Genomic DNA, 27,298 nt, shown 5'->3' with positions numbered 1-27,298 from the left:
ACGAAAACAGGATAAAGCCACTTCCGCTGTCTCTGCCATGGAGCTCAAATCGGGGCGGGGGGGGGGGGGGGGGGGGGGAATGGGCTGGGGGGGGGGGAGGGGGGTGATGTTCTCTCTGGGTGGGAAGGGGTTAGAGGCGGGGGGTCCCTTTCGTGCTTTACTTCAGGGCATCCAGATGAGTGCAGACCTGTACGAACACGTCGTCCACGGAGCCTTCTGCGTTCAGCTGTAAGGGCGAAGCAGGAGAGCCAGTCAGGACAGGGCCTTAGAGACGCCCCTAGACTATGTCCTACATCGTGCAGCACCGCACAGGCCTGGGACAGCCCAGCTCCTAGGTCTCCATGCTGGCCAGAGGATCTACTCCTGGCAGGCACAATGCCCTCAGAATCCATTTCACAGCACCGAGACCTGTCTGGCTCCAGGGGCACCGGGCCCGAGGCCTGTCTGGCTCCGGGGATGCCGGGCCCAAGGCCTGCTGGGAAAGTCCTCTCTGATGCTTCTCTTCCCTGTCCAGAGCCCCATCCCTCATTAGCCCTCCTCTCCCGCTTGTTGATCCACAGTAGCAGGGCATGCTGACAGCTGACCTTGAATATGGCGTGCTCTGGGATTTCCTCAGCTCGGAGGCATCTGAGGGTGCATTCTGCCCCTTTAACCCCTGGGAAGCCCCAAACTATCTGAGACACAAGGACGGCAAGTGGCTCAGACCTGCCCAAACCCATAATAGGCTCTGCAGAGTCTCAGCAGATGGGAAAGGGCCAGTTCCACCCCACCCATTCCCAGTTCCAGCCATGAGCCGAGCGGCTTGTGGCCAGCGTACCTTCCGGACGATCCCTCTTTTCTCGTAGAACGTGATGACCGGCTCAGTGGCCTTGTAGTAAGTGTCCAGGCGCTTCTTGATCGTCTCCTCATTGTCATCCACCCGCCCGCTGGTCTCACCCCGTTTCAACAAACGCTTGACCATGGTGTCCTTCCCGGCATCCACGTAGAGCAGCAGCGTTGGGGGGGCGATCTGTTGTGGGAGGAGAACCAGGGAAACGTCCTTATCTATCCAGCCAGGCTTTGGCTTTACCAGGTTCATAGTTTCCTCCACTAGCCCTGCAGCATGATGACCTGAAGGGTGGGGGAGACCATGCCCCGAGCTGTCACTGAATCACCTTGACTGGGGGGAAGGGAAGGGAGAGCTGGGTCTGGAGCAGTCACCCTTTAGGGTGACCAGGTGTCCGGTTTTCAACCAGAACACCCGGTCGAAAAAAGGGATCGTGGCAGCTCCGGTCAGCACAGGCTCCCTGCTAACCTCCATGCCATGTGGCTCCCGGAAAGCAGCCGGCATTTCCCCCCTCCGACTCCTATGTGTAGGGGCAGCCAGGGGGCTCTGCACACTGTCCCCACCCCAAGCACCGCCCCCGCAGCTCCCATTGGCCAGGAACCATGGCCAATAGGAGCTGCAGGGGTGGTGCCTGCGGACAGGGCAGCGCGCAGAGCCACCTGGCTGCACCTCCGCGTAGAAGCCCGGAGGGGGGACATGCTGCTGCTGCAGGGAGCTGCTTGAGGTAAGTGCTGCCCAGAGCCTGCACCCCTGAGCCCCTCCATGCCCCAACCCCTTGCCCCAGCCCTGATCCCGCTCCCACCCTCCAAACGCCTCGGTCCCAACCCAGAGGACCCTCCTGCACCCCAAGCCCCTTATCCCCATCCCCACCCCAGAGCCCGCACCCCCAGCCGGAGCCCTCACCCCCTCCTGCACCACAGCCCCCTGAAAATGAGCGAGTGAGTGAGAGTGGGGAGAGCAAGCGACAGAGGGAGGGGGGATGGAGGGAGTGGGGCGGGGCCTCAGGGAAGAAGCGGGGCAAGGGTGTTCAGTTTTGTGCGAGTAAAAAAGTTGGCAACCCTATCACCCCACACTAACCCCGTGCAGACGAGGGTCAGGGCTGTTACCCCAGTGTGCACCAACATACATGCCCTTACACCAGCCATCCCGTGGCAATCAGGTTGGGGGTAACTGATTCTCTGGGCACTGGGTGACCCTCAGTAATGGGTGGCTCTGCCTTTGCTCTGGAGCACGCTACTGCATGTGTGCCAGGGGCACATTCAGCCTCCATTTGCTTGTTACTTTGCACATGTTCATTAGCCCAGGCCATTTTCCACCCTGACTTGTAGTTCATCCCAGGACACAGCCTGGCCACAGCCTGCTAAAAAGGATCCTTCCTCTTCAATTGTTTTTTCCAGCTGTTTCTATGGAGCAACGACTGCGCCACCTTGTGCCAGTCCCATGTATTACAGCCAGGGATCCTCCAACGCAGGTACCTTCCTCTCTCACAAGTTTTCTCCCCGGCCTCTCCAGGCCTGCACTAGCAGAGTTACAGTTTCCCTGGAGCAGACAGTAAAACCTGCTCCCAGGCAGCACACGGAACAGCCTTCCTGCTCTAACCCCATTAACAATACCATCATATACAACCTTTCACTGCAAACATTTTCAGGCTCTTTAAGGGGCTCATTGCAGCCATCTCTAGGGTGGAGCCTGACAGCTATTTAACAACACGCAGCAATGCTATCTCAGCAGTTCAGGATGGGAAGTAAAGACTAATCTGACACCCAACTGAACATGACTGGGTAACTGGGGGAGGCAGAATATAATTACTCAAGTTGGGCCAGGACACCAGAGTCAAAATCTGTTCTACAAAAAATAGCAGTGATCCAGACCTTGGCTTGACATCTCAACCTAAAGATGGTGCCTCCAGCAGCAGCGCTTCTCCTGGCGCCACGTGGGGCTTTGGTTCAACTCCCCCCGAGGAGATGGTCTGCCCCAATGAATCGACCCCACCACTGCCCCATTTCTAGGGTTGCCTTATCCAACCACTGAGGAACCCTACCACGCTGAGTTTGTGACAAGACTACCACCCCCTTCCTCACCTTCTTCTCAAACGCCTCGCCTTGTTTCACCTCTCGGGGGTAGCCATCAATCAGGAACCCCTTGGAGACATCTGCCTTGGCCACCATGGCATCTCGCAGCATATCAAGCACCGTGTCCTGGGGCGAGGGGAAATGCAGGTCAGAGTTAGGGACAGCGGTTTCAGTTCCAGCTACCTGGCAGCTTTGCAGAGTCTCCCGCAGCCGCTGGGCTCCCCTTCCCCATGGGCAGCCTCATCTCTTAATGCAAAGCCACAGGAGCATCAGTGTTTGTCCTCGATCACACCAACAGACAGATCCTTTTATAGGATCCAAGGACCACGTGCAGCTCCTGTCTCAGCAGAGGAGGCACAGCAAACAGAGGCCACTCCCTGTGGTCTCTGGGCACCAACACTCAGAGACATGGAGCTTGTCATCCCCCATTTTATACCCTAACCTGCTCCCCTCCCCAGCTGCCAGAGCACTTTCTCCCTGGAGCTGCCAGGAGCGACCAGACTCCTGGGAAGCCAGGTCCATGAGCCACCCCCAAAGAGCTGGGAAAGAGACGCCCCATCAGCGGTCTCTCCATGCACCTGCCTCAGCTCCCCACAATGCACTGCAGCCAGGAGAGCGGGCAGCCTGAGATGGCCTCTGCATTGGGTTCTCTCACACGCCAGCATGGGTAGCTGGAAATGTGCCAGGATGTAACGCTTTGAGACCCACTTCCTCCCACTGCAGAAATGGCCCAGACTCACCAGGGGCACCAGCTCTCCCTTCTCCATGATGGCAGAGAGCTTCTTGCCCCTCTCCGAGCCAGAGTTGACCTCTGCCCTCAGGAGGTCACCGGTGGACAGGTGGGTGTAGCCATACTTCTGGACAATCTTCTCGCATTGGGTCCCTTTTCCTGAGCCGGGCCCGCCTGCAGTTCACACAAGGACAAGGCACAGACTCAAAACACAGGAGGAGGAGGAGGGGGAAAGAGCTCAGATGCTTTCTAGGCAAAAATCCCACTTAGGAACAGCCCTGTTTCAGCCTCCTCTTTGTTCTTACTGACTAGCACTCAACTGGGACCTTCGCTAAGGAGTTCAGGGCTCCTGCTAGGCTCAGAGCCCTCTGCCCGAGGCAGCCCAAGCAGCTCTGGAGAGATTATTATGACCTCATCAGTGTGAAGCAAAACAGGCAGCAGCTGAACCCCAAAGCCAGAAAGCTCCTGTCTTTGTGTCACTAGCGCTAGTCACAAAAGGTGGGCGGCGGGGAGAGAAACAGCGATACGTGCAGAACTGCCTCCACTCCCCTGTGCTGTACCTGATCTGGGAGTAACTAGAGGCCTTCAGGGCACCCTCCCCAAGAACACCGAAAGCAAAGGCGGCAAGCACCCTACAGGTCCTCTAGTCCATCTCGGTGCCACAGCAGGGTGCTCCCTGTTGCGCACTCCCACGTATTCTGTCCAGTCTGGTTTTGGGTGATAGACACGACTTCCCCTTGGAGGCCAGGGCAAACATTTGCAGACATGGCTGGTGATTTTTAGAGAGCAACGTAGGACACCTTAAAGGCACCTGATGACCCAAAAGCTCCGAGCACCTGCCTGCTGAAAACCAGGCCCCTTTACAGGATCTCAGGTTGGGCCCTGAAATCCCAGGTCTCTTTGAAAACTTCGGCTTAAAATTTGAAGGACGGGGTCCCACGTCACAGCCCCAACGAGCCCAGTGGACCGAGCCCGGGCTGAAAGCGCCGCTCACGACTCCTCAGCTTTTCGCTGAGCCCATCGCCGACTTACCCACCACGAAGATGATTTTGCTGTCCTTCAGTTTTTCTGCGGGAGAAGGAAAAGCAGAGAAGAGGGTTAGTCTGAGGGCGAGTGAGCGATCGCAGGAAGGAAACCTCCACCGAGCCGGGACAAATCCCTCTCGACCAGATCCCCAGGGGATCTGCCTGGAGGAGGGGACTTGGCAACCAGCCCCAGTTCCCCGGGGGTAAATGGGAGCAGAACATGGTCAGCAGTGGGCCGCTGGCGGTGGCTTCATGGCAGGCGCTATGGGGCCATTACCCCCCAGGGTACCTTTGCCAGCCCTTTCCGCTGCGGTAGCCAGGCAGGAGCACTCCGTCCCCATCTCTCCGACTCGCTGGCTCCTGCTCGCCTCTGTTCCCCCCCCTTCTTGCCAAGCAGTTTCCGCTCAGCACATTTTGATGCCTGAGCCAGCGGCCTCCCTTCGGCTGGGCCAGGCTGGAGCCTTGTGGTCAGAGCTAACACACATTGCCACGGAGACGGTTGCTAGGATACGGCAGGAGCCAAGCCTCAGCCACATCACAGAAGCCAGTGGGCAAAGATTCTGATCTCAGCTTGGTTGGTGTCAATCTGGAGTGACTCCATGGGGGGATGGTTTAAATGGGCTCAGACACCAGCTCTTGGCGGCACCTCTCATGGAACAGCCTTATACCACAGAACCCTACGGCCATGAGCCCCCACAACATGGCGCCCACACCAATGCCACCCAGTACCCATCCTGGAGCACTGAGCTGTAGCTTTTGCTGTGTATATATAAGGCCAGGGGAAAGAGTGGTAGGAAATCCCAGGTTCCCCAGACACACAAGGCAGGGCACAGGGTGGCATCCATCTTCCTTCTGACCGGGGGGATGGGTTCCTGTTGGCCTCTGCCCCACTGCCCCAGACGCCTCCAGAGAGAGAACCAAATTCATCCCCAGTGTAACTCAGCTGGCTTCACTGGCGCTACACCAGGAATGGATTTGGCCCGCTATCAGTAAGCTCAAAATCCGAGGGCCCCTAGTGAGATGAGGAGACTAAAGGAACCAAATAGAGAGGCAGGGCCTCAGCCCATTGAGAAAGGCATGGGCCGTGGGACGAAACAGGCGGGCGCTTCCTTCTAGGGAGGGGAGAAGCTCCTTCAGCCTGTGGCAATTGACATCTCCCCCTTTAGTGCCCACACCATTACAAAACCTAAGGGTGATCACCTCTCTCCTGGGACATGTTCCCTCCCCAGAGGCTCATGTCCATGGCTTGGCAGGTGCTTCACAAACTCTGACCCCTCGCAGTCATCACTGCCTCCCATCTGCCCAAGCCAATACCTCCACCAGCTCTGCTGAGCCAGCCACACCAATTCCAGATCTCCCACCTGCTCCAGTTGCCCCAGCACAGCCTTTGTGCCCACCTCTTGCACAAGCCCATCATCTCAGATATGCCCACTCTCCATGGTATACCCACCACCTGACATGCCCACTATTTCCGACATGCATTCCCCTTTTCCTTGCCCACCATCTCTGGTCATTAAACTCTCTGTATGAAATCCTGCTGCCAGTTACACCAGTATAAAGCTGAAGTAACTCCACTGGTGTAAATACAGTCGGGGCTGCGGAGCACCATTTAAAGTGGTGGGGTGACAGATTTCCGCCACACCCCTGCCTAGCCCTCTCTTCCCTTCTCAGGTGACCCCCTGCACCAGCAGCCTGACTCCCCCTCTCCCCTCCCATAAGCCCTTACACCCACCCTCTGGTGGGTGGGAGCTCCAGTGTCACTCAGGTTTGGCCTGGCACAAAAGTGGTCAGGCCTATGGCCTAGATGACTCCCCCAGCCTATGCACAGAGTTACTCTAGCTTTACACCAGCATGACTAAGAGCAGAATCTGGCCCCCATGCCAAGCTCAACAGCAAATATTACCCTGGATTAGCACCAGAAGGGCCGACTCACTTGCATTTGGCCGCAGCTATAAATCCCCACCCAGGAAAGAATCTCCTCCAAAAAGCCAGAGCGACAAGAGAGACACAACGACAAACCATTGACCCTCTCAGAAAAGTTGCAACCTCAGTGTCCCAGCTGCCCCCTCCCCCAATTCACATTGGGCCAACATCCCAGCTCCACAACCGAGAGGGTCCCTCAGGGTCACAACCATTCCAGGAGTGGGCAATTGAATTCGAAGTCACCATTAATTCCAGTGCCCGGAGCGGATAGAGAGCTCCTCTCCCCGAGTACAGTACACTGGAACATTTTCAAAGCCGGGTGAATGGGCCTGTCTCGAGTGTCACAAGGACAAGGCAGAAGTGCTAAAAATAAAGGAGGGTGTTCTAAGAGCTGGCTGTGGCTTGGAGTCTGCTCCCAGCAATAAGATGTCTTCTGGTTACAGCCTTCTAAAATTACACCTCCGAGCAGCTGGGGAACAGGGTGGCCTTTGGCAGCTAGGTGCTTTCTGATCACGCTGGCAGATCAGATCCGCCTGCGCCAAGGAGCTCATGCAGGGAGAGGCAGAGCCATGGTTCAAGCACTGTCTGAGACACTGAGGGACTGGGCGTGGTTGGCTCACCACAAAAGCAATTTTCCCTCTCTTGATATTGACACTTCCTCATGAATTATTGGGAGTGTACCATATACACCCTGACTAAATTGGCCTTCAACATTGGTTCTCCACTTGTAAGGTAACTCCCTTCTCTTCATGTGCCAATATACATTTATGCCTGTTTCTGTAATTTTCACTCCATGCATCTGAAGAAGTGGGTTTTTTACCCACAAAAGCTGATGCCGTAATAAATCTGTTAGTCTTTAAGGTGCCACCTGACTCCTCGTTGTTTTTGTCTGAGACACCGGGGACGTTCTCCATGAATTGGAGTAAAACTGGGAATAGCGGGAAGGATGTTTGATGGTTAAGGCACTGCACAGGGAGCCAGGGGATGGGGGTTCAATTCCTGGCTCTGTCACAGATTTGCACTATGGATAACATTTGCAAAAATGCTCAAGTGACATAGGAACTTAAGTCCCACATTTTCAAAGGCTTTGTCTACACTTCAAATCCTACAGCATAGACACTCACTACAGTGAGGGGAGGGGGTTCTCCCACTGGTGTAGCTAATCTGCCTCCCCAAGAGGCGGTAGCTAAGTCGATAGAGGGAATTCTTCCTAGCAATGTCTACATTGGGGTGAGGTCGGTATAACTGCATCTCTCGGGGGTGTGGATTTTTCACATCCCCAAGAGACGTAGCTATGCTGATGTAAGTTCCCAGCGTAGACCAGCCCAAAGTGGCTTCGAAGTAGCAGCCTCAAGTCTCACGAAAGCCAACGCTTTTGAAAATGGGACTTGGATATATTTGAAAATTGTTATCCCTTACTCCCTTTGTGCCACAGTTCCCATCTGTCAAACAGGGATAATACTTCACCACCCGTGAGGGATGCTGTAAGGATATATTCAGAGCCCATGGCAAGGGTGGCCAAAGACAGAGGTGTACAGACAGGGGATTGGTCCTAGGTTGTATAGCCTGTCACTGGCTCAGGTTGGTAGTAACAAAGTTGTCATAGAATCATAGAAGATTAGGGTTGGAAGAGACCTCAGAAGGTCATCTAGTCCAACCCCCTGCTCAAAGCAGGACCAACCCCAACTAAATCATCCCAGCCAAGGCTTTGTCAAGCCGGGCCTTAAAAACCAGTAAGGATGGAGATTCCACCACCTCCCTAGATAACCCATTTCAGTGCTTCACCACCATCCTAGTGAAATAGTTTTTCCTAATATCCAACCCAGACCTCCCCCACTGCCACTTGAGACCATTACTCCTTGTTCTGTCATCTGCCACCACTGCGAACAGCCGAGCTCCATCCTCTTTGGAACCCCCTTTCAGGTAGTTGAAGGCTGCTATCAAATCCCCCCTCACTCTTCTCTTCTGCAGACTAAATAACCCCAGTTCCCTCAGCCTCTCCTCGTAAGTCATGTGCCCCAGCTCCCTAATCATTTTCGTTGCCCTCCGCTGGACTCCCTCCAATTTGTCCACATCCCTTCTGTAGTGGGGGGTCCAAAACTGGACGCAATATTCCAGATGAGGCCTCACCAGTGCTGAATAGAGGAGAATAATCACTTCCCTGATCATCTGATGGCTCTTCTTTGGCCTGGGAGGAACGAGTTGAGGGGTTCTCAGTCCACTTCCTAGTGAACAACTGCCGACCTCACAAAAACCACCTTCACAACCAGCACTAATCGGCTCCTTTGGCAGCAGTCGTGCCAGGGACTGACTGTGGGCCATGGGACTGAACTCCCCTCTTGGCCCTAGAAACAGTCCCTGCAGGCCAGTGTTGAGGTCTCATGGCAGGACACTGTGGGGACCGTACTGCAGCTGCCAAGGCCGTGCCCAGTGAGACACTAGGGCTGTTATTCTGTGTTTACAGGGCTGTGAGAGCAGAAAGCAACGCACTGCCTCCAGGCTAGAGCAGGTAAAGACCCAGGTGAAACCCAAAAAGGAGAGGGGGGGGAGGAAAACACCCTGACAGCTGCAATCCCTCACAGTGGGCTCAAGTGCGAGGATCGCGCATGGATGCTGCCGGCCAGGACCAGTTGTCCAAGGGAGGTGCCTGGCTCGGGCTTCGTTCTCTCCGGCTCCTGATCCTTACAGCATGCATGAGCCTTGCATTTCCGCTGTTCTGGGCTGGCAGAGAGATGAGCGGAAAAGAGGAAGAGACGCAAGGAGCGACACAAGGTTTCTAAAAGGGGATAACGCCACAACAGAACCTGAGCCTGGTTAGGAGAGATGGCCCTGAGCCAGAACTCTGGATCCAACATCCCTCCCCTCCCCCCGCCATGCCCTGGATCTGTACTTGGGGGCTCAGGCCCATTGCTATGGGCTTGGACAACTGGATGTAGCCTCAGTAAGATGGAGACAGACGGGTGGAGAGAAGGAGATGTGCCCAGGGAAAGGGAGCTCTCACCTGTTGCCATCCTGAGGAAATCTGGGCAGAGAAGCTCTTCAGTCTGAAAGGAAACAGAACTCCTGGTTAGACAGTGCAGGAGGGCCGGGGGGCGGGGGGGTCAGCCATGGGCTTTGGGAAGGGGCTGGTTTGGCCTTCAGAAACAGCCCAGTCCCATTCCTCCTGAGGCGAAGTAGTCTTTAATGCTTCCCAGTGCTCGTGCTTCCCCTTAGCTCACTGGGCTTCAATCTCTCCCCACCTCTCAAATACATTTCCTAGAAAATGGAAGAAGGTGATTCCCACTGTTAGCTCAGCTGCCAGCATCTTGGAGCAGAAGAACATACCAGCTCCCCCCCTGCACACACACAGCTACTCTCACACGAATGGCACAGGCCTACAAACACAGCATGGTAACCGGTCCCTTGTTCTGTTCCAGAGAGTGACTGACAAGGCTGGAGACAGAGGTACAGGTTCCTGAGGCTCCCCGGCTGGTTGGCAATCAGGCACCTACTTACTGGAAGCTGGTGCATTTGAAGACATGTCCAAAGACTTCAGAGGAGGGCGCCCCAACCTTCCCTGCAGCTCAGAAGGCTCTCAGCCTACAGCCCACTCTAGCTTAGCGGTTCTGAACCAGCAGTCCCATTACCTGATGGACACGGACACGTCAGAGCCTTCCTCTAGCTGTTTCTGCTACACGGTCTGATCCAGAGAACAGCAGTCCCCCGGCCACCCGGGAGTGTCTCAGTGCCTATGGCACGTCACTGTGACAACCAGCCCTTCCTCTCTCCTCTTCCACCCCGGGAGGGAGAGAAAGAGCGAGAGAGAAAACACAGGAGACAAAACCCACCTGAGACTGGAACTGTGAGAGAGATTCTGAGCAGCGGGAAATCAGAGAGAGCCAGAGATGGGCAGGGGGATAGACCCCATCGGTCAGACCTGGTCACCAACCCGGCTGATCCAGTCCTGCCTGTCACCGAAGCAGCACTTGGTGTCGGAGCCTGGCGGCTGCCTTTGCATATTTAATAAGCGTTGCTTCGGTGACAGCAGGAGCTCAGGCGATGAAGGAGCATCCTACAAAACCTGTTCCAGCCTCGTGACCCAGGGCTTAGTGCACCGCCCCAGCAGGCAAGAGGCCTGGGTTTGAGCCAACTGGATCTCCACACTGAGGCAGCAGCACACTCCGCTCCTTGGAGGGCAGGTGGAGAGCCTTGCTTTGGCCATTGGGGGACGCTCCCACCTCCCTCGTTCCTGCTTCCTCTTCTCCAGCCCCATTTCCCCCCCCCCCATGGGATGCAGGGCCCCCCTCAGCCAGGCGGTCAGGTCTCTTCTCCTGAGCGGTGCACTCAGGCAGAGTGCTCTGGTGAAGATTTGGCATAGCTATCAGCCAGGGCTTCGACTCTGCTCTGGGCCCAGCTGGGAGCCATGTCTCCAGGGCAGCAGGCAGATTCCACTGTGCAGCGTTTGCCTGAGGGACTAGCTGCTCTCAAGCAGAGTTTGGGGGTGGAAACCAAGAGGGTGAAGGGGGCTCTGACTCGCTGGCTGGTGTGAGGGGGTGAAGTGGGGAAAACTGGGGCATCTGGAATAGCTGGAGTGGGGGGGGGGGAGTGTGAGTTTAGCCTTCCTTTTCCTGAGACAGATTAAAGGAAGAGCACTGGACATTCCCCCCGGAGTCTCCGAAGTCTCCCGGGGCTGGAGCGCTCCAAGCCAGTGGCATGCAAGGGGCCTTGCAGGAAGAACTTTAGATAAAGCCTAGCGGTGGCATATGATTAATGAATGATGAGCTCCTCTCCCTGGCACAGAGGCACTGCACTCAACCCAGGGGGGTCACAATGGCACAGGAGGGGTCCTGTGTGCAAGGGCCTGTACATAGTCCTTCCCGGCTGGGGTCTCTACAGCCTCATCCCAGAGGGTTTGCGATTAGGCAAGAAGCAACTTGATAGTAATATTCCATCTCCGTGGGCCTGCAGTTCACAGGGCAAGAATCAAGGAGGGCAGAGAAGCAGCGTAACAGGAGCCCTTTAAAATTTACTACGGCGCCATCGTAGAGGGAGTTTGGGAGACACCCCCTTAGCACTGGGCGCACAGGATAGTGGGCACAGGGTTGGGCTGCATTATTCAGTACATTTCCCCCATGAGAACTTCCCCCAAATAATTCCTAGTGCGGATCCTTTAGCAAACAGCCAGTCTCGATTTAAAAACTGCCGGTAATGGAGAATCCAACAGGACCCTTGGTAAATTGCTCTCCATCCTCCAGGGCTTCCAGCTCAAAGAGAATCCCAGCAATGTAGGGCTGGAAAAGGACCTCAAGAGGTTGAAGTGCCCGTTCAGGTATTAGCCCCCTAAGCTGCCCAAGCCAGCAAAATCCATTCAGAACGAGTCACCATCAGCGAGATCGCCAGCAGACCCATCCAGCCCCTCTTCAAACCTCTCCGACGTGCAGGGAGAGCCTGTCTCACTTGTCTCCAGCCTAGAATGGCCAGTCCAAAGGGTTCATAAATCAGGAGTCAGGTCCCCCAAAAAGACAATTTCCTTCAAAGTCATGAGACTTTTTAAAATCATAAATGTTGGGGTCTTTTTGTCTTTGGTTTCTGAGCCATTGGGCGGCACTTAGAGTCATGTTCTCAAGCTTTTCTCTGCAGTCAGGAGGGCTGGAAACTGACTTTTTAAACAAATAAACAAAAGCTGAGAGTCTCATCTAATCACATGATTCCAAGACCTGGGGCTTTAAGAAAAACACCAAGTATCTTGTGATAAAATCGCCAGAGCTGGCATTGCTGCATTCACCTGGAAACGGAGCCAACTGGAGTATGCATGAGTGAGCCTGGCACCGCACCCCTGCGATAGGAACTTCCTCGAGGGTTGCTCTCTCTCACATGGACCTTGCACGCTTCAAAGCTCACTTTCAGAATTCACAGCTTCCCTCTCCCCCCGCCCCCATTCCCAGAGCGGAAGTCATATGACCCAGACTCCACTATGCCCCTCCCTAGCCCAATCACGGCTCCACCCTTTCAGAGCACCTGATTCCAGCTGACTTTACTCCACTGAGGGGGCCAAGCGAACCCCTGAGTGTCACACCAGGAATGATCTTGGCCTGACAGCTTACGATGCAGCCACCTTAGGTTGGAAACAGAACGCTTACATCAGACACCTGTAGTTACCTGCCTCTGCGCTGCTCAGTGACCACATCTCATCAGCTCTCAGCTTCCTTTGTTGCAGGAAGTTAACCCATCTGATTGACAGTCCACCCAAGTAAGCACATTCTTAAAGGTATAGGGCCCAAATTCCACCCTGAGTTAAACTGGTGGGGGCCAGTAGGGTTACTACATATTGATCACCGCATGGCCCTATTGCCTTGCAGCAATGTTGAATTCATGTGTGTTGAATGGAGAGTGAGTAAATGCAATACAGACATGTAAACACTAGGGGCAGCATGGGGAATAGACACATCAGGGGAAAAACTGGAGAGAAGGCAGATGCATTTGGGGTGAGGGTGGAGTTGCTCCCATTTTCACCCCCTGATTGTGGGTCTACACTGGGGGTTATTGAACTGGTATTATGCCGATGCAGCTGCACCAGAGTGGACGCCCCGCACAAGCTGAACAAGTGCCGCTTACCCTGGGTGTCGGTGTAAATCCCTTTTGACACCAGCGCAACTACATTGGTGCAAACTCCCCCTTCTCACTCCCATGCAGACAGGGCCTTACTCCAGTCTGTAGTGTGCAGGAACACGATAGTGTCCCTCTGTATAGCTCGCAAGCCCTCTAGTGGTGGATGCTGTATGTTATCAGACGCAGCCAGCACAGCAGGATGTGTGCCGCTTGGCATGTTTGGGGACAGGACTAGCCAGCGTTATTTGGAACCCGTGGTGCTCCTTTGCCTCCCTTGTTGTGTATGAAGAGCAAAGACACAACCCTGGACTCCCCATGCACACAGAACAGCCCGTCCTCCCCACCCATCTCCCACACCCAGCAACCAACTTGCTGAACCTCCTGGGCACACTCCCGCAGCTGCCCAGCCCCCACAGAGAGCCACTCATCTTCCCGCACCCAAAGACAGGAGCCCCCCAGCCTCGGACACAGTGGCCCACCCTAGTTGGCCCCCAGTGCACAGAACGGCAGCTCTCACCCTTCAGTAAGATGGGATCCAGGTACTCGGAGAAGGGTCCTGGGTTTCTCGTCAGCCTTGTGTTTTCACTTATTCCTGCCACTAGGGGGCACCCCAGGGCCCAATCCCCTCCTGCCCACCTGTGTTTGTCTCCTATGGGCAGCAAACCTGCCTGGCACCTCAGGGCCACCCTCATGCCCAGCCCTTTGACCCTAGGGAGAGCCTGAAAACGCCTTGCGCATTAGGGAGAACATGAAAAACAGCTTGGGTAGCCCATCCCTAAAATAGATCCATGCCCTTCCAGAGCTCACGTCTCCCCCAACAGGCCCAGCCTCAGTGGGGAAGGACAGAGGTCGGGTTACAGCCCCCAGCCCATGCCTAAAAAGGGCAGGTGCCCTTCAGCTTCAGTGCTCTGGGGTTCTAAGTATGGCCCAGGCATAAATCCTGCAGGGGTCACTTCCACACCTGTGCCAGGGTGGGGTCGGCCCCAAGGAGCAGCCAGCCAGACTCACGGTCAGTCAGTCAGAGGAAGGCAAAGGTGGCAGCGAGCCGAAGGGAGGGCGGAAATAGCAGCCCCTCAGCTCCCCTGGCGGGGTGAGCAGCTCCACGGGGACTAGCCTCTGCCCTCCAGCTTGGATCTCGGCCCCATGGAGCCCTTGGGGGCTGCCCTGTGACCAGAGGGGCCCAAAGTGAGCGGGTCAGTGAGGCCACGGGCCTCATCCAGCCCTGGGTGGCCGGGCAGTTCCTCTGGAGCTGCGGCTGCTCATGCCAAGGCTGAACGTGGGCCCACGAGGGGACCGGGAGGAAGTCGATGGGGGAGGCTGGGAGGACAGTTCTGTTGGGGATGGGGGAGGGAGCGGGTAAGAATCTAGGAGTCCACGGAAACTGGGGAAAAGAGCTACAGCTGGGCTTGCAGGGAAATACGGGGGGGGGAGGGGGGGCTCCCAAACACTGCTGGCTCCAGGGCAGGTTTAATCCTAAAATGTCCCGACAAGCAACCTCTTGGCTCAGATCAAGTGTCCTGCCAGTGTAATGCCCGACACAGCCCTTTGGGTGCCTGGCAGCATCCGTGCTCAGCATGCTGCAATGGCAGGATAGCCAGCCCCCTGTCTGACACCCCGAGACGCCCTCCTCCACCAGCCAGGCCTCGCTCAGCCCCGAGAAGGGAGACTCTGAGCACAGAGCTGCGGTTTGACCCCTTCATCTGACCAAGATGGGCCCGTAGCTCCCCGAGCCGCTCTCCCTCCCCTGCTCCCTCCCACGCCAGAGAGCAGTGCAAGGGGGCAGCACGTTAGAGGTGTGGTTTCCAGTGCTGCCAGCTCACCCCTCCTTGGGGCAAGGGCCACTTGCTGTGGCGTCCCAGCCACGGTCCCCACCCTCCCCTGTTCCTTAGGGCCATGGGCCTGTCCCTGCTCCCACTGAAGCCAATGGAAAAACTCCCACTGGCTTTCAGGAGCTGCAGGATCAGACCCGCTGGCTTTCAACGGGGCACTGCAGCCTTTGCATCTCAGGCCACGCCGCTGAGCACTGGAGACAATGCCATGCGGGGGCCTGGGACTCAAGAGAGCTGGGTTCTGTGCCTGGCTTGTTAGAGGCCATGTGGTCCCAGCCCACAGACTCTGCAGGATCATTCATGCAGAGTAACATCTACACTGTAAGCTCAGAGCCTGTCTCTTCCCATGTGCTTGTACTGTACAGCACCAAGCACAGCGTGGCCTTGCTCCCGACTGGGCTGGGTGCAGCCATACTACCAATGATTAGCTCCACTATTTTTCCATTTTGAAAAGCCACCATAGTTCTCAGGAATGGTGCTAGATGGTTAGCCCTGCAGCTGGGAGCCCTCGAGGTACCTGCCGGTTAGAGTGATGTTTGGATGCATGGACTCCATCTTGACACTCTGATTCCCTGCCAGCTGAATGTCTGGCATCAGCCATGTATTGGTAGCAGAGAAGCCGTGGGAATGCTCTGTCTGGACTCTCCAGTCCCCGGCTCAGAACATGATATGATTATGGCATAACTATGATGTATTTTATACAATATGGGTCATGTGAGATATCATTGAAAAGGTTATGATTGACTAAATATGATTAGCCTATTTGTACGCATGTAGCATTCTGGTATCTGAAGTTAGGAATATTGTCGATGCCTCTATTACAAATGTGTTCACACCTGGGGAACGCCCACTGGACAGAATGCAATCAGTCTAGATGGCTGGCTGGGAAGGGCCATTAGGGAAAACAATAGGTCTTAGAAGATGCTAATCTCCCACTGGGAAGCCTTCCTGAGGACGCTACAAGCAACCTCCAAGTTATGGCTGCTGTGACCCTACAGGGACATGTGACCAAGTCACCTGGTACTGGACTCCACCTTGGAATACCAGTGTTTTTCTACAGAAAGTCAGGAGACAAAGGGTTCCTGCCATATGCCAAAGCTATTTAAGGCAGGAGAGTGACATCGCCAGGGTTCTTCTCTGACTCCCTGCCCAAAGGAGACTGCTGGAAACACCTGAGGAACAAGGACTGGAACTGGGGAGACGGGCTGAACCCAGGCTAGAGGGGTTTCTAGCTTGTGAAAGGTATACCTGGGGTTTTAAGCTGCAAACAAGTGCAGCTTGCCCTCAAGAATCTCTGCAAACTGCCTAAATTAACAATTAGGGTGAGTATTTGCTACTCATAGCCAATCTCTTTAGTATATTAAGCTTAGATTGCGTTTTTGTTTATTTGCTAGGTAATCTGCTTTGATCTGTTTGCTATCCCTTGTAATCACTTAAAATCTATCTTCTGTAGTTAAACTTGTTTTTGTTTTGTGGACAGCCAGTGTGTGGACATTATAACTTGGGGCAGAAAGCTGTTGCATATCTCCCTCCACATTGAGGGAGGGGGTGAATTTTATGAGCGTATGCTGTATAGTTCCCTGTGCAGTGCAAGACAGTATAACTTTGGGTTTACACTCTGGGGGGGGTGCATGCCTTGGGAACGGGGAGGTGCCTTAGCTGAGCCTTCCCATGCAGAGCTGATCTCAGCATCTGTGTGCCGCTGCAGCTGGGTGTGTCCCTACCTGTGTGATTGAAAGAACAAGCTTGGAGAGCTTAGTAACTTGTCGCAGCAGCACAGGGTGAGAGAGAGCCCAGGCTGGTGGGTCAGGGGGGCTCAGTGGTACACCAGTTCCAGGTGGCACCCCAGGGGGAACCTGTCACACATGCATCATCTCCCAAGCCCAGATGAATACACCTCTCCCTGTAGATTGCCATCCTCAGTAGCTAAACACATTGACAGTTGCTGGTGACTGCCCCATGCTGATTCGACACCTCCAGGTGGCCTGCCGCCCCCCCCCCCCCGACACACACACAGCCATCTGATTGGCGGGGAGAAATTAAAAAGCAACTCCAAATGTCTGCAGTTGGAAATGAACCTGGCTCTTGTCCTCCACAGGACAATATCCACTTCCACACTCCTCCTCCACCTGACTGCAAAGCACAAGGCCCTGTCTGTCGGGAAGCTACAGTTCTTTCCAAGATACCCCCCAGTGAAACCCAACTGGGAACCATAGGTGCTGGAACTGGGGGTGCAGTAGCACCCCAGGCTAGAAGTGGTTTCCATCCAATGCAGGGTTCACAGTTCCATTCAATGGCTCTCAGCCCCCCATATACAAACTGTTCCAGCCCCCCTGCTGGCAGGAGGTGTGGCTGGGGATTCCAATCACAAGTGAGTGAATTCAGGGCCTCGGACAGCGAGGGGCTCCTAGTGCCGTACAGGGAGGCTCCGTGCAAACTTCCCAACTTCTCACTGATCCTGACCTGCAATCCCACCCAGCTACTCCCGTCCTGAGCCCCTCGCCCAGCTTGGCCAATGCCCCTCAGTCCGGAGCTGCATCATCCTCAATCCTGGAGCCTCTCTCCCACCACAGCCCTGCCAACACCCACAATCCCCAACCCCCTCATTCCAACCCAGAGTCCCACAGAACTCCACCAAGGCTCTTCTGTTCTGAGTGTAACACCCCCTGCTCTGGGCTTCCCGCGGCTCAGTCAATACAACAGCCTTCAAACCTGCTACACCCGCAGCCGTTCCACTCTTGGGCCCCTCCTGTGTCCAGACTGGTGAGATACCCGGAGAGCGAAAGGGGAGCAAACAGCCACTGAGCCGGGCAGATAACACACAGGGAGCAGCAAAGCCACCCGCTACCACAGCCCAACAGTCACAAGGCACAGCCAGCATTGCCCACACGTACTGACTCCGGCAGGCACGCAGAGAGCCCAGCAATGCTGCACCACCCACACAATGGCCACGCCAGCAGGCAGGCCCCAGGAATAATAGACTTTGCATTGCTCTTGCAGAGTCCAGCTGCACAAATCAAGGCCCCCTTGATAATCTTAATTAAGCCTCCCGACTTGCCTGGGTGTGGGGGAAGGTGGGTATTGTCATCCAGATGGGGACACTGAGCCACAGGAGTCACATGACCTGCCCAAGTTCATTGTGTGGCCGGGGCAGAGCTGGGATCAGAGGCCGGGAGTCCTCACTTCCAGACTCGAGCTTTCACCACAGTCACAGGCGAACCCAGACGCACACCCAGTGCACATGTGCAGCACAGCCAGCGACGGGATAAACATCAACTCGCCCGGGGAGCGCTGGGAACCTGGACTGCTCGTGACAAACAGCGACGGACAGAGCCTGCCAGTGCCGAGTTGGCTCCCAAGCCAACTAACCGTCCCACCACCCTCCCGACCGGCTCCTGGGGCGGGAGAGCACATGGGAAACAAAACAAGAGGCCGAGCAGCAACCAGGAGGCGTCCAAAGCAACCCTCCCCTCCAACAAACCCCTGTTCCCCTGCGCAGGCCCGGGGGGCTTTGTGTACTGACCTCTCAGCGCTGGGATGCAGACGTGGCCGGGGGCAGCGAACAGACAGGTCCGGTTCTGTGCAGCCAGCTGCCCTGCATGTCCTCCCTGGCTATTTTTACTCTACATATAACCCTGTCATCCGCGCTGCATGCCGGGAGGGGGATTTCTCACAGCCTCTGAGCTGAGCCAGCAGAGAGACACCTGACTCCCGGGGATGTGATCTGCATAGCAATGATTTAGGGGCGAAGGGGGGAGTGTGTGGTGCAGACAAAGAGCCCAGTGAGCGCGAGAGCACAGAGGAGCTGGCTGGAGGCGCTGGAGTTACAGCAGAGAGAATGAGGCCAGGCTCAGCTCAGTCCTTGGGGCCCAGTCCTGCTCCCAGTGAAGTCAACAGGCAGGGCCAGAATTTGGCCCTTAATCCAGGGTGAGTCCCCTGAAGCCTGGTGGAGCTAATGCAGCTTTGCAGCGCTGTGACTGAGGTCAGAAGGGGGCCCAGCATGTTTGCACACACAAAGGAGGCTGGAGTGCCGTGGCCTGACCCCCCTTTCCAGCACTGTTTGGAGCGCAGGGGGAAGGTGCCATAGCTGTGGGGCGAGGTTCTCTACCCATCCCCAGATCAGCTGGAGCATGGGCAACAGCAGGGCAAGCTTTCCCTACATGCAGCCCTGGAAATGTGCCCTGGAGGGACCCCCCCCAGGGCTCAGGGGGGAGCTCAGTCTCCGCGTGCTGGTCAGCCCTGGGGAGGTCAGGTTTTGTGATGTGGTAAGTGGGGCCTCACCCCCTGGGAACTGGCTGGAAATCCCCCCCCTCCCCTCCCCAGGAAGGTCCTTCCTGGGGGCAGACCAAACCGCTCCATGCTCAGTCTAAGGGCGAGAGCTCATCAGTTCACCAAGGGGGGGCATTTTTTGCAGGTGTGGCTAAAACACTCCAGCTACAACAGCCTCTTCCTTCCACCGGCCAGGCCCCCAGACAGGCACAGCACAGCTCCGGGCCATAAGGGGGTCTCCTTGTCAGACCCATCAGACCCATCGGTCTGTCTCTCCCCATCGGATGGAAGGGGAAAGTAGCTCTTCCTGTCCCCTGCCCCCAGAACTGCACCCAAACGAGTGCTTTGGGGGAGTTAACCCCTGCACTGCTGGGCCCTGCTGCAGCACCAGGGCAAGCAACCCCCCAAAGGACTTGCCTGCTGCCTGGGGGCAGCAGAAATAGAAGGGGGGAGCCATCCAGTGTACCAGGCAGTGCAGCTGTTAAAATGCTGCTGTAGGATCTTCTTCATCTTACTCCCTTTCTCTTGTGTGTCCAGGTGGAAGAAGGAAGCAGGAGCGAATGGTTAGAGCATAAGGAGCCAGGCCACTGGACTTTCATTCCCAGCTCTGCCATTGCATTGCTGTGTGGCCTTGGGCAAGTCACTTCCCCTCAGTTTCCGCCCTGGGGAGAGTAGTTTGGGGAGTTGCGAGGCTCAAGTCCCTAGTGCATATAGAGTACTATGAGAAAGGCCACTCAGCACCTTGAGTTATTGCTCCTGGATTATTCACTGTTTATTTACTTCTGTTGTGTGTGTTCACCTACTCTGAATGCCAAGAAGTGATGCCAAATAGTAACAGAGTAACAGTTACTGATCTGGTGCATTAATACAGCCCCGGGCCTCGGAGGCGTCAGAATGGCCAGGCGCCAGCTCTGGGCCCCATTGTGCTAGGTGCTGTACAGACATGTGGCAAGAGACAGTCCCTGCCTCTAGGAGCTTGCAATCCTGTGTGAGGCCTGAAGGAACCACCCCGGTGGGCGGGAAGCAGAGGGGGGTGGGGTTTATAATTCCAGCCTGGTCTTTCAAGCAATGACAGCGTTTGGATGCTGAGCCATTAGAAACCATTTCTTCTGGGCAGGCTCCACAGTGGACACTGCGCAACTGAGGGTGAGCACATTCCCCCAGCGGCCCCAAGACAAGGGCCATGTGGAATTCATTCCCCTGCCCCAACTAAGCCAGCCCAGCCTGACGACGCTGCACCTCGACGCTGCACCTCCGTCTCCCAGACAATCCAGGGATGGCTCAGGCCAGCTGCTCTGCCTCCCGCCTGACACGCCCACCCACACACACCCCTCCTTGCTGGGGGCAGCGTGTGTGGCCCCTGACACTCAGCCGGGGCTTGCAGTCAACACAGCAGTAGGAGAAAACAGGGCCCAGAGCAGAGGAGCCTGTCAGCCGCCCGGCTCAGCACAGCCAATGGCGTGTGAGGGATTGGCTAGCCCCCCTGTGCACACACAGAGCCTAAAGTGGTCTGAAAAAAGTGGGGGGGGTGTCTCACAACCGGGGAGCCGCAGCTGTGGTAAGACAGGGTTTAAAGTGCGGAACCTCAGCAACCCCGTTCGATGTTAAACGTTCCCTTTGTCGAACTGCAACACCTTCTGAGCTCCCCAACCCCACATGCACTTGGAGCATTGGCCACGTACCTGCAACTGCTTACTCGCCCCACAGCTCTCCCATTAGCCCGTCTCCTCTCGCTCACGCAGCATCACACACACAGACACACATCAGGCTCCCCCCCCCTTCCATCCCCCCACCCAGGAGTCGCTTAGAATTATCGGCCCATCCCTCTGGGGCTCACCATCCAGCGCAGCGTCTCTTCCCGTGGGATCCCCTTCCCCATTCTCTATCCCCCTCCTCTCCCTGCCCCACTCTCTCCTCACCGCCCACCCTGCATTCTCTGTTCCCTGCTCTGGGCTGCGGCTGTTCCTGACCTCAGCCCACTGGCTGCTGATGGCTCCAGCATGTGGACTCTGCTGTGTGTTTCCACAGGCCCACGGGAGCGTCCCTGGTTCCTGTTTTTCATCCTTCAGGAGGAAGTTTTGTTAGTTTCCAATCCCGGTCCTGGAAATTCCAATGGCATCTCACTTAGGCTCCTAGCTGGAGCCTGGGGAGCGTCCCTGCGGCCTTACCTGCCCTTCCTCATCTTCCTCCTGAGGCTGTTCTCTGTCTGCACCATAAGGCGAGTCTAACAGAGCCAACTGCGGGGACCCTAAGCCAGAGAGATAAACAGTCACCAGGAAGCCATGTCAAACACCCCGAGGGCTTGGGGGCGGGGGGGTTGACAGGTCTCTGACCTGCCCTTCAGACACAGGGGGAGTGCTGGCAATGGGACGGGTTTGGAGTCTTCTCAGATCAGCATCCATAAGTGTAGTTGTCTGTCAGAGGCATAACTAACCCTCTGTACCTTAGGAGACCCCCATCCCACCCCTGGCTCCTTCCAGGCATTTCCGTGTTCCTCTCAGGGTTATCGGCGCCAGCTGTGCCGATCTGTTCCAGGATCAGATTGCCGCTGCGGGAGCCCAGGTACCTCTGAGCTCCGGCACCCTCTTAGGCTTGGTTTGCAAGAGGCGACACTGCACAGTGAGGGGGAGTTAAAGGGCTGATCTGTAGGGCCCTGCAGAGCCACAGTGGCTGCCTGCAGCAGATATTAAAGGGAGTGGGTGGGGATGAGCTCAGTGTCGCAGCGAGATTAGTCCAGGGGCAGTGCATGGTGGGTGTGTGCAGGCACATGGGCACCAGCAGCAAGCTAGAGCAGTGGGATTGATGGTAGACGAGTCCGAGAGCAGCTGGAAGCCCCTGTAGGGTAGATGTGGGGAGCCAGGGACCTGCCGGGGGGGGGTGTGCCACGTTAATGGATCCTTTCCAAACTGTCCAGGAGGAGGCAGAGATGCACAGAGCATGTACTGCAGACAGCATGACCCAGTGGGCAGGACACCGGCCTGGGTGTCAAGAGCTCTGAGGTCTATTCTTGACTGCCATTGGCTTGCCATGTGACCTTGGGCAAGTCACATGATGCCTCCGTGCTTCAGTTTCCCTATTGAGGTAGTATGGCTTACCCCATGTTATAAGGCGCTGTGCACTTGGCGGTAGTGTCTCCCTGGTAGCTACAGGAAGTAAGGTCAGCTCCCTGGGCCGTGCACAAGTCAGCGGTCAAGTCTCCCACCCACCTCTCTCATGGTGCCACTGGGCGAACCCCCAGACAAATCAGCAGGACTGCAGAGCACCGGCAAGGCTGGGAGACAGGTGGGGCAGGAGCGCACCGCTTTGTGGGGCTCACGCAATCCAAGGGCTGGAGCTACCTCCAAGTCGCAGGGACTCCCACGAAGTGAACAAAGACTCCGGGGTGCGTCACTGCCTGAGCACCTCCATCGCCTCCCCCACTAGCTATGCCTCGGCTCTCGCAGAGGCAGGAAGGGATGGGAGCCCCCAGAATTAGCTCCGATTCCGAAAGCCGTCCGTAAGGGGCTAGCCCTGTGCAGAGCGGGCCGGGGGGTCCCATCTGGACGTGGAGTTACAACTCCCAGGGCTCTGCGTTCCCGTGGGCAGCCCAGTTCCCTTGGCCAGTCACCCTGACTGCGCCTAAGGGGCTCCGCTCTCACCTGCTGCATCGATGCCATGTGGGAAGAGCCGCTCCTGAACCATAGAGCTGATGTCACCAAATACGTCGTCCTCCTCTCTGTCTGCGTCAAACTGAAAGAGGAAAGACAGACAGAGACGGCCGTCAGTCGGGTTCTGGGGGTGGGGGCGGGGGAGGGGTGCGGTGGGGGAAAGGAAACTGGGAACCCCACTGCACTCTGGGGTTCAGGACTCCCCCACAGTGAATCCCACCTGCATCTCAGACGAGCGAGACCTCAGGGCCACAGTGCACATTAGGCAGGTCAGTGCACCTGTGAGCATGCCCCATGCTTACCCTTTGTGATGAGTACAAGAGACCTGGACCCAGTATGTGTCAAGACCCTCAATGAAGTTGGTAACCAAGACGTCAAGACCCAAGGCTTGGATCTGTGCAAGACCTGGTGTCTGGGACGGCTGACTAGACCAGCTTCAGTGGGAAAGGCAGTGTCCCAACCCAGGCGTGGGCTTCCCCGACGGAGCCTTACCCGGACGATGACGCTCTTGTCCTGGTAATATTTCACAATCAGTGGGATGTTCTGCTTGAAGGTCTCCACCCTCCGGTCAATGGCATGGGCGTTATCGTCCGGCCGGCCCTGCTCCTGCGCCCGTTTCTCCAGACGCTGCCGGAGACGTTGGTTGGAGCAGGCCAAGAAAACCACCAGGTCTGGGGAGCCTATCTGCCAGTGAGAGAGACGAGCACCCGATGGCAATACAGCAGTGATCCCTTCCCTGGGGAGTCCTTGATGGGCCTGACAGGGCTCTGAGGATTTCAGGGCTCCTTGGGATCCGAGACCCCATCACCAAAGGGCTCTAATGGCTCCCAGCCCCTCCGCATCAACACCCCCCGTTCCGCAGAGGAGCTGCACGTCTCCAATGAGTCCTGCCATCCCACAGAGGGGTCTGGAGAGCCCCGGGGCATCCCCGAATCAGCCTGTCCCTGTCCCTCAGGGGCTAGAAGGGTCCAGGCATTCCCAGGACCCTCAGGGCTGAACTGAGTCGATCATGATCATATCTGGGACCCTGAGCACAGACGTGACTCCTCCCTCTGTGGCGCTGGCCGGGCTCTCACCGTCCTCCGGCACTGCAGGAACAAGGGCAGGTGCTTGACGTGTCCTCGGAGAGGAGGAGCACTACCATGGCAGCTCCAAAGCGCAGGCTGACACCCGGTGCAGAGGGTCCAGTGGGACCAAAGGTGTGTGTCTTAGGAGAGGAGGGGAAAACTGAGCCATGCACCTGCCCTTGGCCAGCAAAGGGTCACCGAGAGCAACGGTCTTTGTCCTCTGTGTAGTTGGGTTATGCCAGGCCGTGCCCTGTATCCTCAGAGAGCAGAGCCTGGAGCAGGGGCATACGCCCTTAGGGGGGGAGGAGGGGGCAGAATGGAGGGGCTCCGCCAACATCCAATAACCAGAAAAAGGGACAGGACAAAGCAGCACATCCAAGGAGGATAGCGCCAGGTGAGGGGATGCTCTTCGGAGAGGCCCGGGGCACAGGGTGTCAGAAGAGGGGCACACACCGTCAGAGCGGGCCCCAGGGAGCCGGTGCCTGGTGAGGGTGCAGGGAAAGGGGCAGCCCAGGACGGACAGGAAAGCCTTGTAAAGCCCCTTTGTTTATCCACAGCTGCACCTCACCTGCTCCTCGAAGGTGAAGGCCTGTCCTATCTCCCGCGGGAACCCGTCCACCACGAAGCCGTTGGCGTCTTGCTGCTTAATGAACTGCTGCTTCAGCTCCTCGATGGTAGTTTCCTGCAAGGCAAAGAAACCTCTCAAGGGGCTGGTAATGGGGGATGGAGACTGAGCCTCTCACCTACAGGCCACTGGGCTGAACCCAGCCCGGCTCAGAAGGGACCAAAAGGTCATTCCCAGCTGGCGGTTGCCGGGTGGCCCCTGAGTGCAGAAGGCAGGGAGTCTCTTGCGGGCTGCCTGGATGCCCCCTCGGGCTGCGCTGAAGAGGTGATAGGAAGCTCTGGCCATGACTCACGGGCGGGGCCAGTTCCCCGTTGGCGATGATCTTGGCGATCAGCTCCCACTTCCTGTCGCTGGTGGCGTGGTGGATCAGCTGGTTGCGCAGGATCTCACCGACCGAGATGCAGACGAAGCCGAAGTGGGAGGCCATCTTGGTGCTCTGAGTGCCCTTCCCGCTGCCAGGGCCCCCTGCCAAGCAAGAGAGGGTCAAGGAGGCATCCGTGCCTGAGCACCCCCAAGCCTTGGCCAACAGGCTCTTTCCTTGCCCGGCCAAGGTTTTCCCCAAGGGGTACGTGCGTGCAAGTAAGTTACCTACTAGCAGCTCTGGAAAAGCTCAAGTGGTAATGGCCATGTTCTTCGAGCAAGAGAACATGGGTTCTGCTCCTGGTTCCCCAGATACTCGTGGATTTATCAAGCCCCTGGGTCTGTTGTCTGCAGCATGCGCATTCAACACAGGTGCCAGGGTCGAGTCCCCTGTATGGGATTAGCCAGCTTTGGGCTTCTTCACTGAACTGATGACGGAGCCTCTGATAAGGCAGCTGAGTTCCTGCCATTGAATACAAAGGCCTGGTTCTTCTCTCACCTACACCGGTGTAAATCAGGAGGAAACCCGTGGAGTTTCACTGATGTAAGTGTGGGAGAAGCTGGCTGCAGGCATTAAAGGGGTAGGAGGCCATTTCCCCCAAAATAGCTACGCTAGCAACAACGTACGTAATTGAGACAACAACCAAATGCCCTCCAAACTCATCAGGAATGGTGGGGAAATAGAGGAGGAAGCAGCCGTCCTTAGGGGAATAATGATCCTTCTCCAGCGCCTCCCATTCCAGGATCTCAAAGTGCTTAACACATATTTATGAATTAAGCCTTTCCAGCCCCCCAGCAAAGCAGTGCAGCATTATGCCCATTTTACAGATGTGGAAACTGAGGCTCGCAAATTGTCCTCTTCCTTAGTATGTGGCTGTCTAATAGGGAAACCCACTGGAGATTACAGGACGCTTCTTCATTTGTCTCCCATCTCTATCTCCCCGTCCTTCCTCTGCCTCTCTTCTCCCCTCCCTCTCCCTCTCCTATGCTCAGTTATTCCTCCGCCTCTCCCCAGAGGGATTACCCAAGCTGCATGGCTCATCCCACTGCTGTAGGTAAGCAAGTTTCTCACCAATCACAAAGATGATTTTGGGGCGTGGTCTACTGGGGTCGAAGATGTCATACTCCTGGATCAGTCCAGTGGACTCTGTCATGTCCGAGTCACTCTCGATGGAGAACTGGCTCTGGATGGGTGGCAGGCACCCATACCGGCGGTATGGCCCTGCAAGAGGGTCTGCAAGAGAAACCAGGGGCAATGCATCAGCTGCAGTGGGACTGCACATGGTCCACTCAGGTGGCTGCAGTGCTGATACACTGAGGAGCTGACCTGAGTGGCACATAGGGATATAGGTTTAAGCAGCATGGTAAGGGGGCCGGGGCTGGGAGGAGGGGCTGGATAAGGAGCAGGGAGTGGTTGGAGGGGGCAGAGGTTCTGGGGGACAGTCAGGGGACGGGGAATGGGGGTGGTTGGGTAGGCATGGGAGTTCCAGGGTGGTGGTGGATGGGGTCGGGGGAGTCAGGGGCAGGGAGTGGGGCGAGTTGGGTAGGGGGTAGGGTCCTGGGTGGCAGTTAGGGTGGGGGGGGTCTCAGGAGGGGATGGTCAGGGGACAAGGAGCAGGGGGTTGATGGGTTGCAGGTTCTGAGGGGGGCAGTCGGGGGCAGTAAGTGGGTTGGGGTCAGATGGGGGGGGCAGAGACAGGCACGTGGGGCTTATACTCACTGCGCGGTTCCCAACCGGGTCTTCGGTGGCACTTCGGCGGCGGGGGGGTGGTGTCTTCACTCGCTCCAGGTGAAGGACCCACCGCCGAAAACCCGGAGCGAGTGAAGACCCCCACACACACACTGCCGAAGTGCCACCGAGGACCCGGAAGGGAACCAGTTTTTAGGATTTTGGGAGCTCATCACTGCAGGTGTGCATGCAGGTGGGCAACAGGTGTGTGCCTGGGCATGTGCAGGTGCACACAAGTCTGTGCCAACCTGTGGGCAGACATGCTCACGCATGTGCACTGGGATCTGTGAGCATTTGCACCTGCATGGTCTTTGTGTTGTTTGCACGTACTCAGGTCCCCGAGAAAGTTTGCCCACGAACAGTCTTGCCCCTGATCCCCCCGACTCTGAACAGATGCCAGTTCAAGGTGCAGCTCACCTGTCCAGAAAATGGGTTTCTTCCCTTGCCCGCCATTGATGGGGGGTAGGGTCCGCCGCTCCTGGCCAATGAAAGTGTCCCATTGCACCTTCTCAGGACCACCCAGCTCCCGAACCTTCTGCAAGCAGCGCTCCAGGTAGTCGATGGGGTCCTCAGGGCAGTAATACATCAAGCCCGTTAACATGCTCTGG

The 27,298-nt window shown here is 56.6% G+C and overlaps 1 protein-coding gene across 5 annotated transcripts; it reads right to left on the bottom strand.

The window, feature by feature from the left end:
- Positions 1-86: 86 nt before the first annotated feature.
- Positions 87-27,298, bottom strand: AK1 (adenylate kinase 1). Of its 5 annotated transcripts, XM_034793854.1 has the most exons (13): positions 27,108-27,298; positions 26,034-26,195; positions 24,894-25,066; positions 24,545-24,658; positions 23,402-23,593; positions 22,901-22,991; positions 21,431-21,510; positions 9,578-9,620; positions 4,661-4,696; positions 3,639-3,802; positions 2,908-3,024; positions 818-1,009; positions 87-226 (listed from the first exon to the last, which is right to left on the bottom strand). In XM_034793854.1, the coding sequence occupies exons 1-13, from the start codon at positions 27,289-27,291 to the stop codon at positions 158-160; spliced, it is 1,617 nt and encodes a 538-aa protein (XP_034649745.1). In that variant the 5' UTR covers positions 27,292-27,298; the 3' UTR covers positions 87-157. The 5 variants fall into 5 exon arrangements, with proteins under 5 accessions (XP_034649745.1, XP_034649748.1, XP_034649746.1 ...); XM_034793857.1 differs by lacking the exons at positions 21,431-21,510; positions 22,901-22,991; positions 23,402-23,593; ... (2 more) ...; positions 26,034-26,195; positions 27,108-27,298 and adding an exon at positions 18,517-18,664 and having other exon boundaries at positions 158-226; XM_034793855.1 differs by lacking the exons at positions 21,431-21,510; positions 22,901-22,991; positions 23,402-23,593; ... (2 more) ...; positions 26,034-26,195; positions 27,108-27,298 and adding an exon at positions 18,052-18,260 and having other exon boundaries at positions 158-226.

This window comes from Trachemys scripta, chromosome 17 (assembly GCF_013100865.1).
Source record: "Trachemys scripta elegans isolate TJP31775 chromosome 17, CAS_Tse_1.0, whole genome shotgun sequence".
NCBI classification, from domain to species: Eukaryota; Metazoa; Chordata; order Testudines; family Emydidae; genus Trachemys; species Trachemys scripta.
Note: the sequence above shows the minus strand (reverse complement) of the source record. Positions and strands in the feature narration are given on the sequence as shown.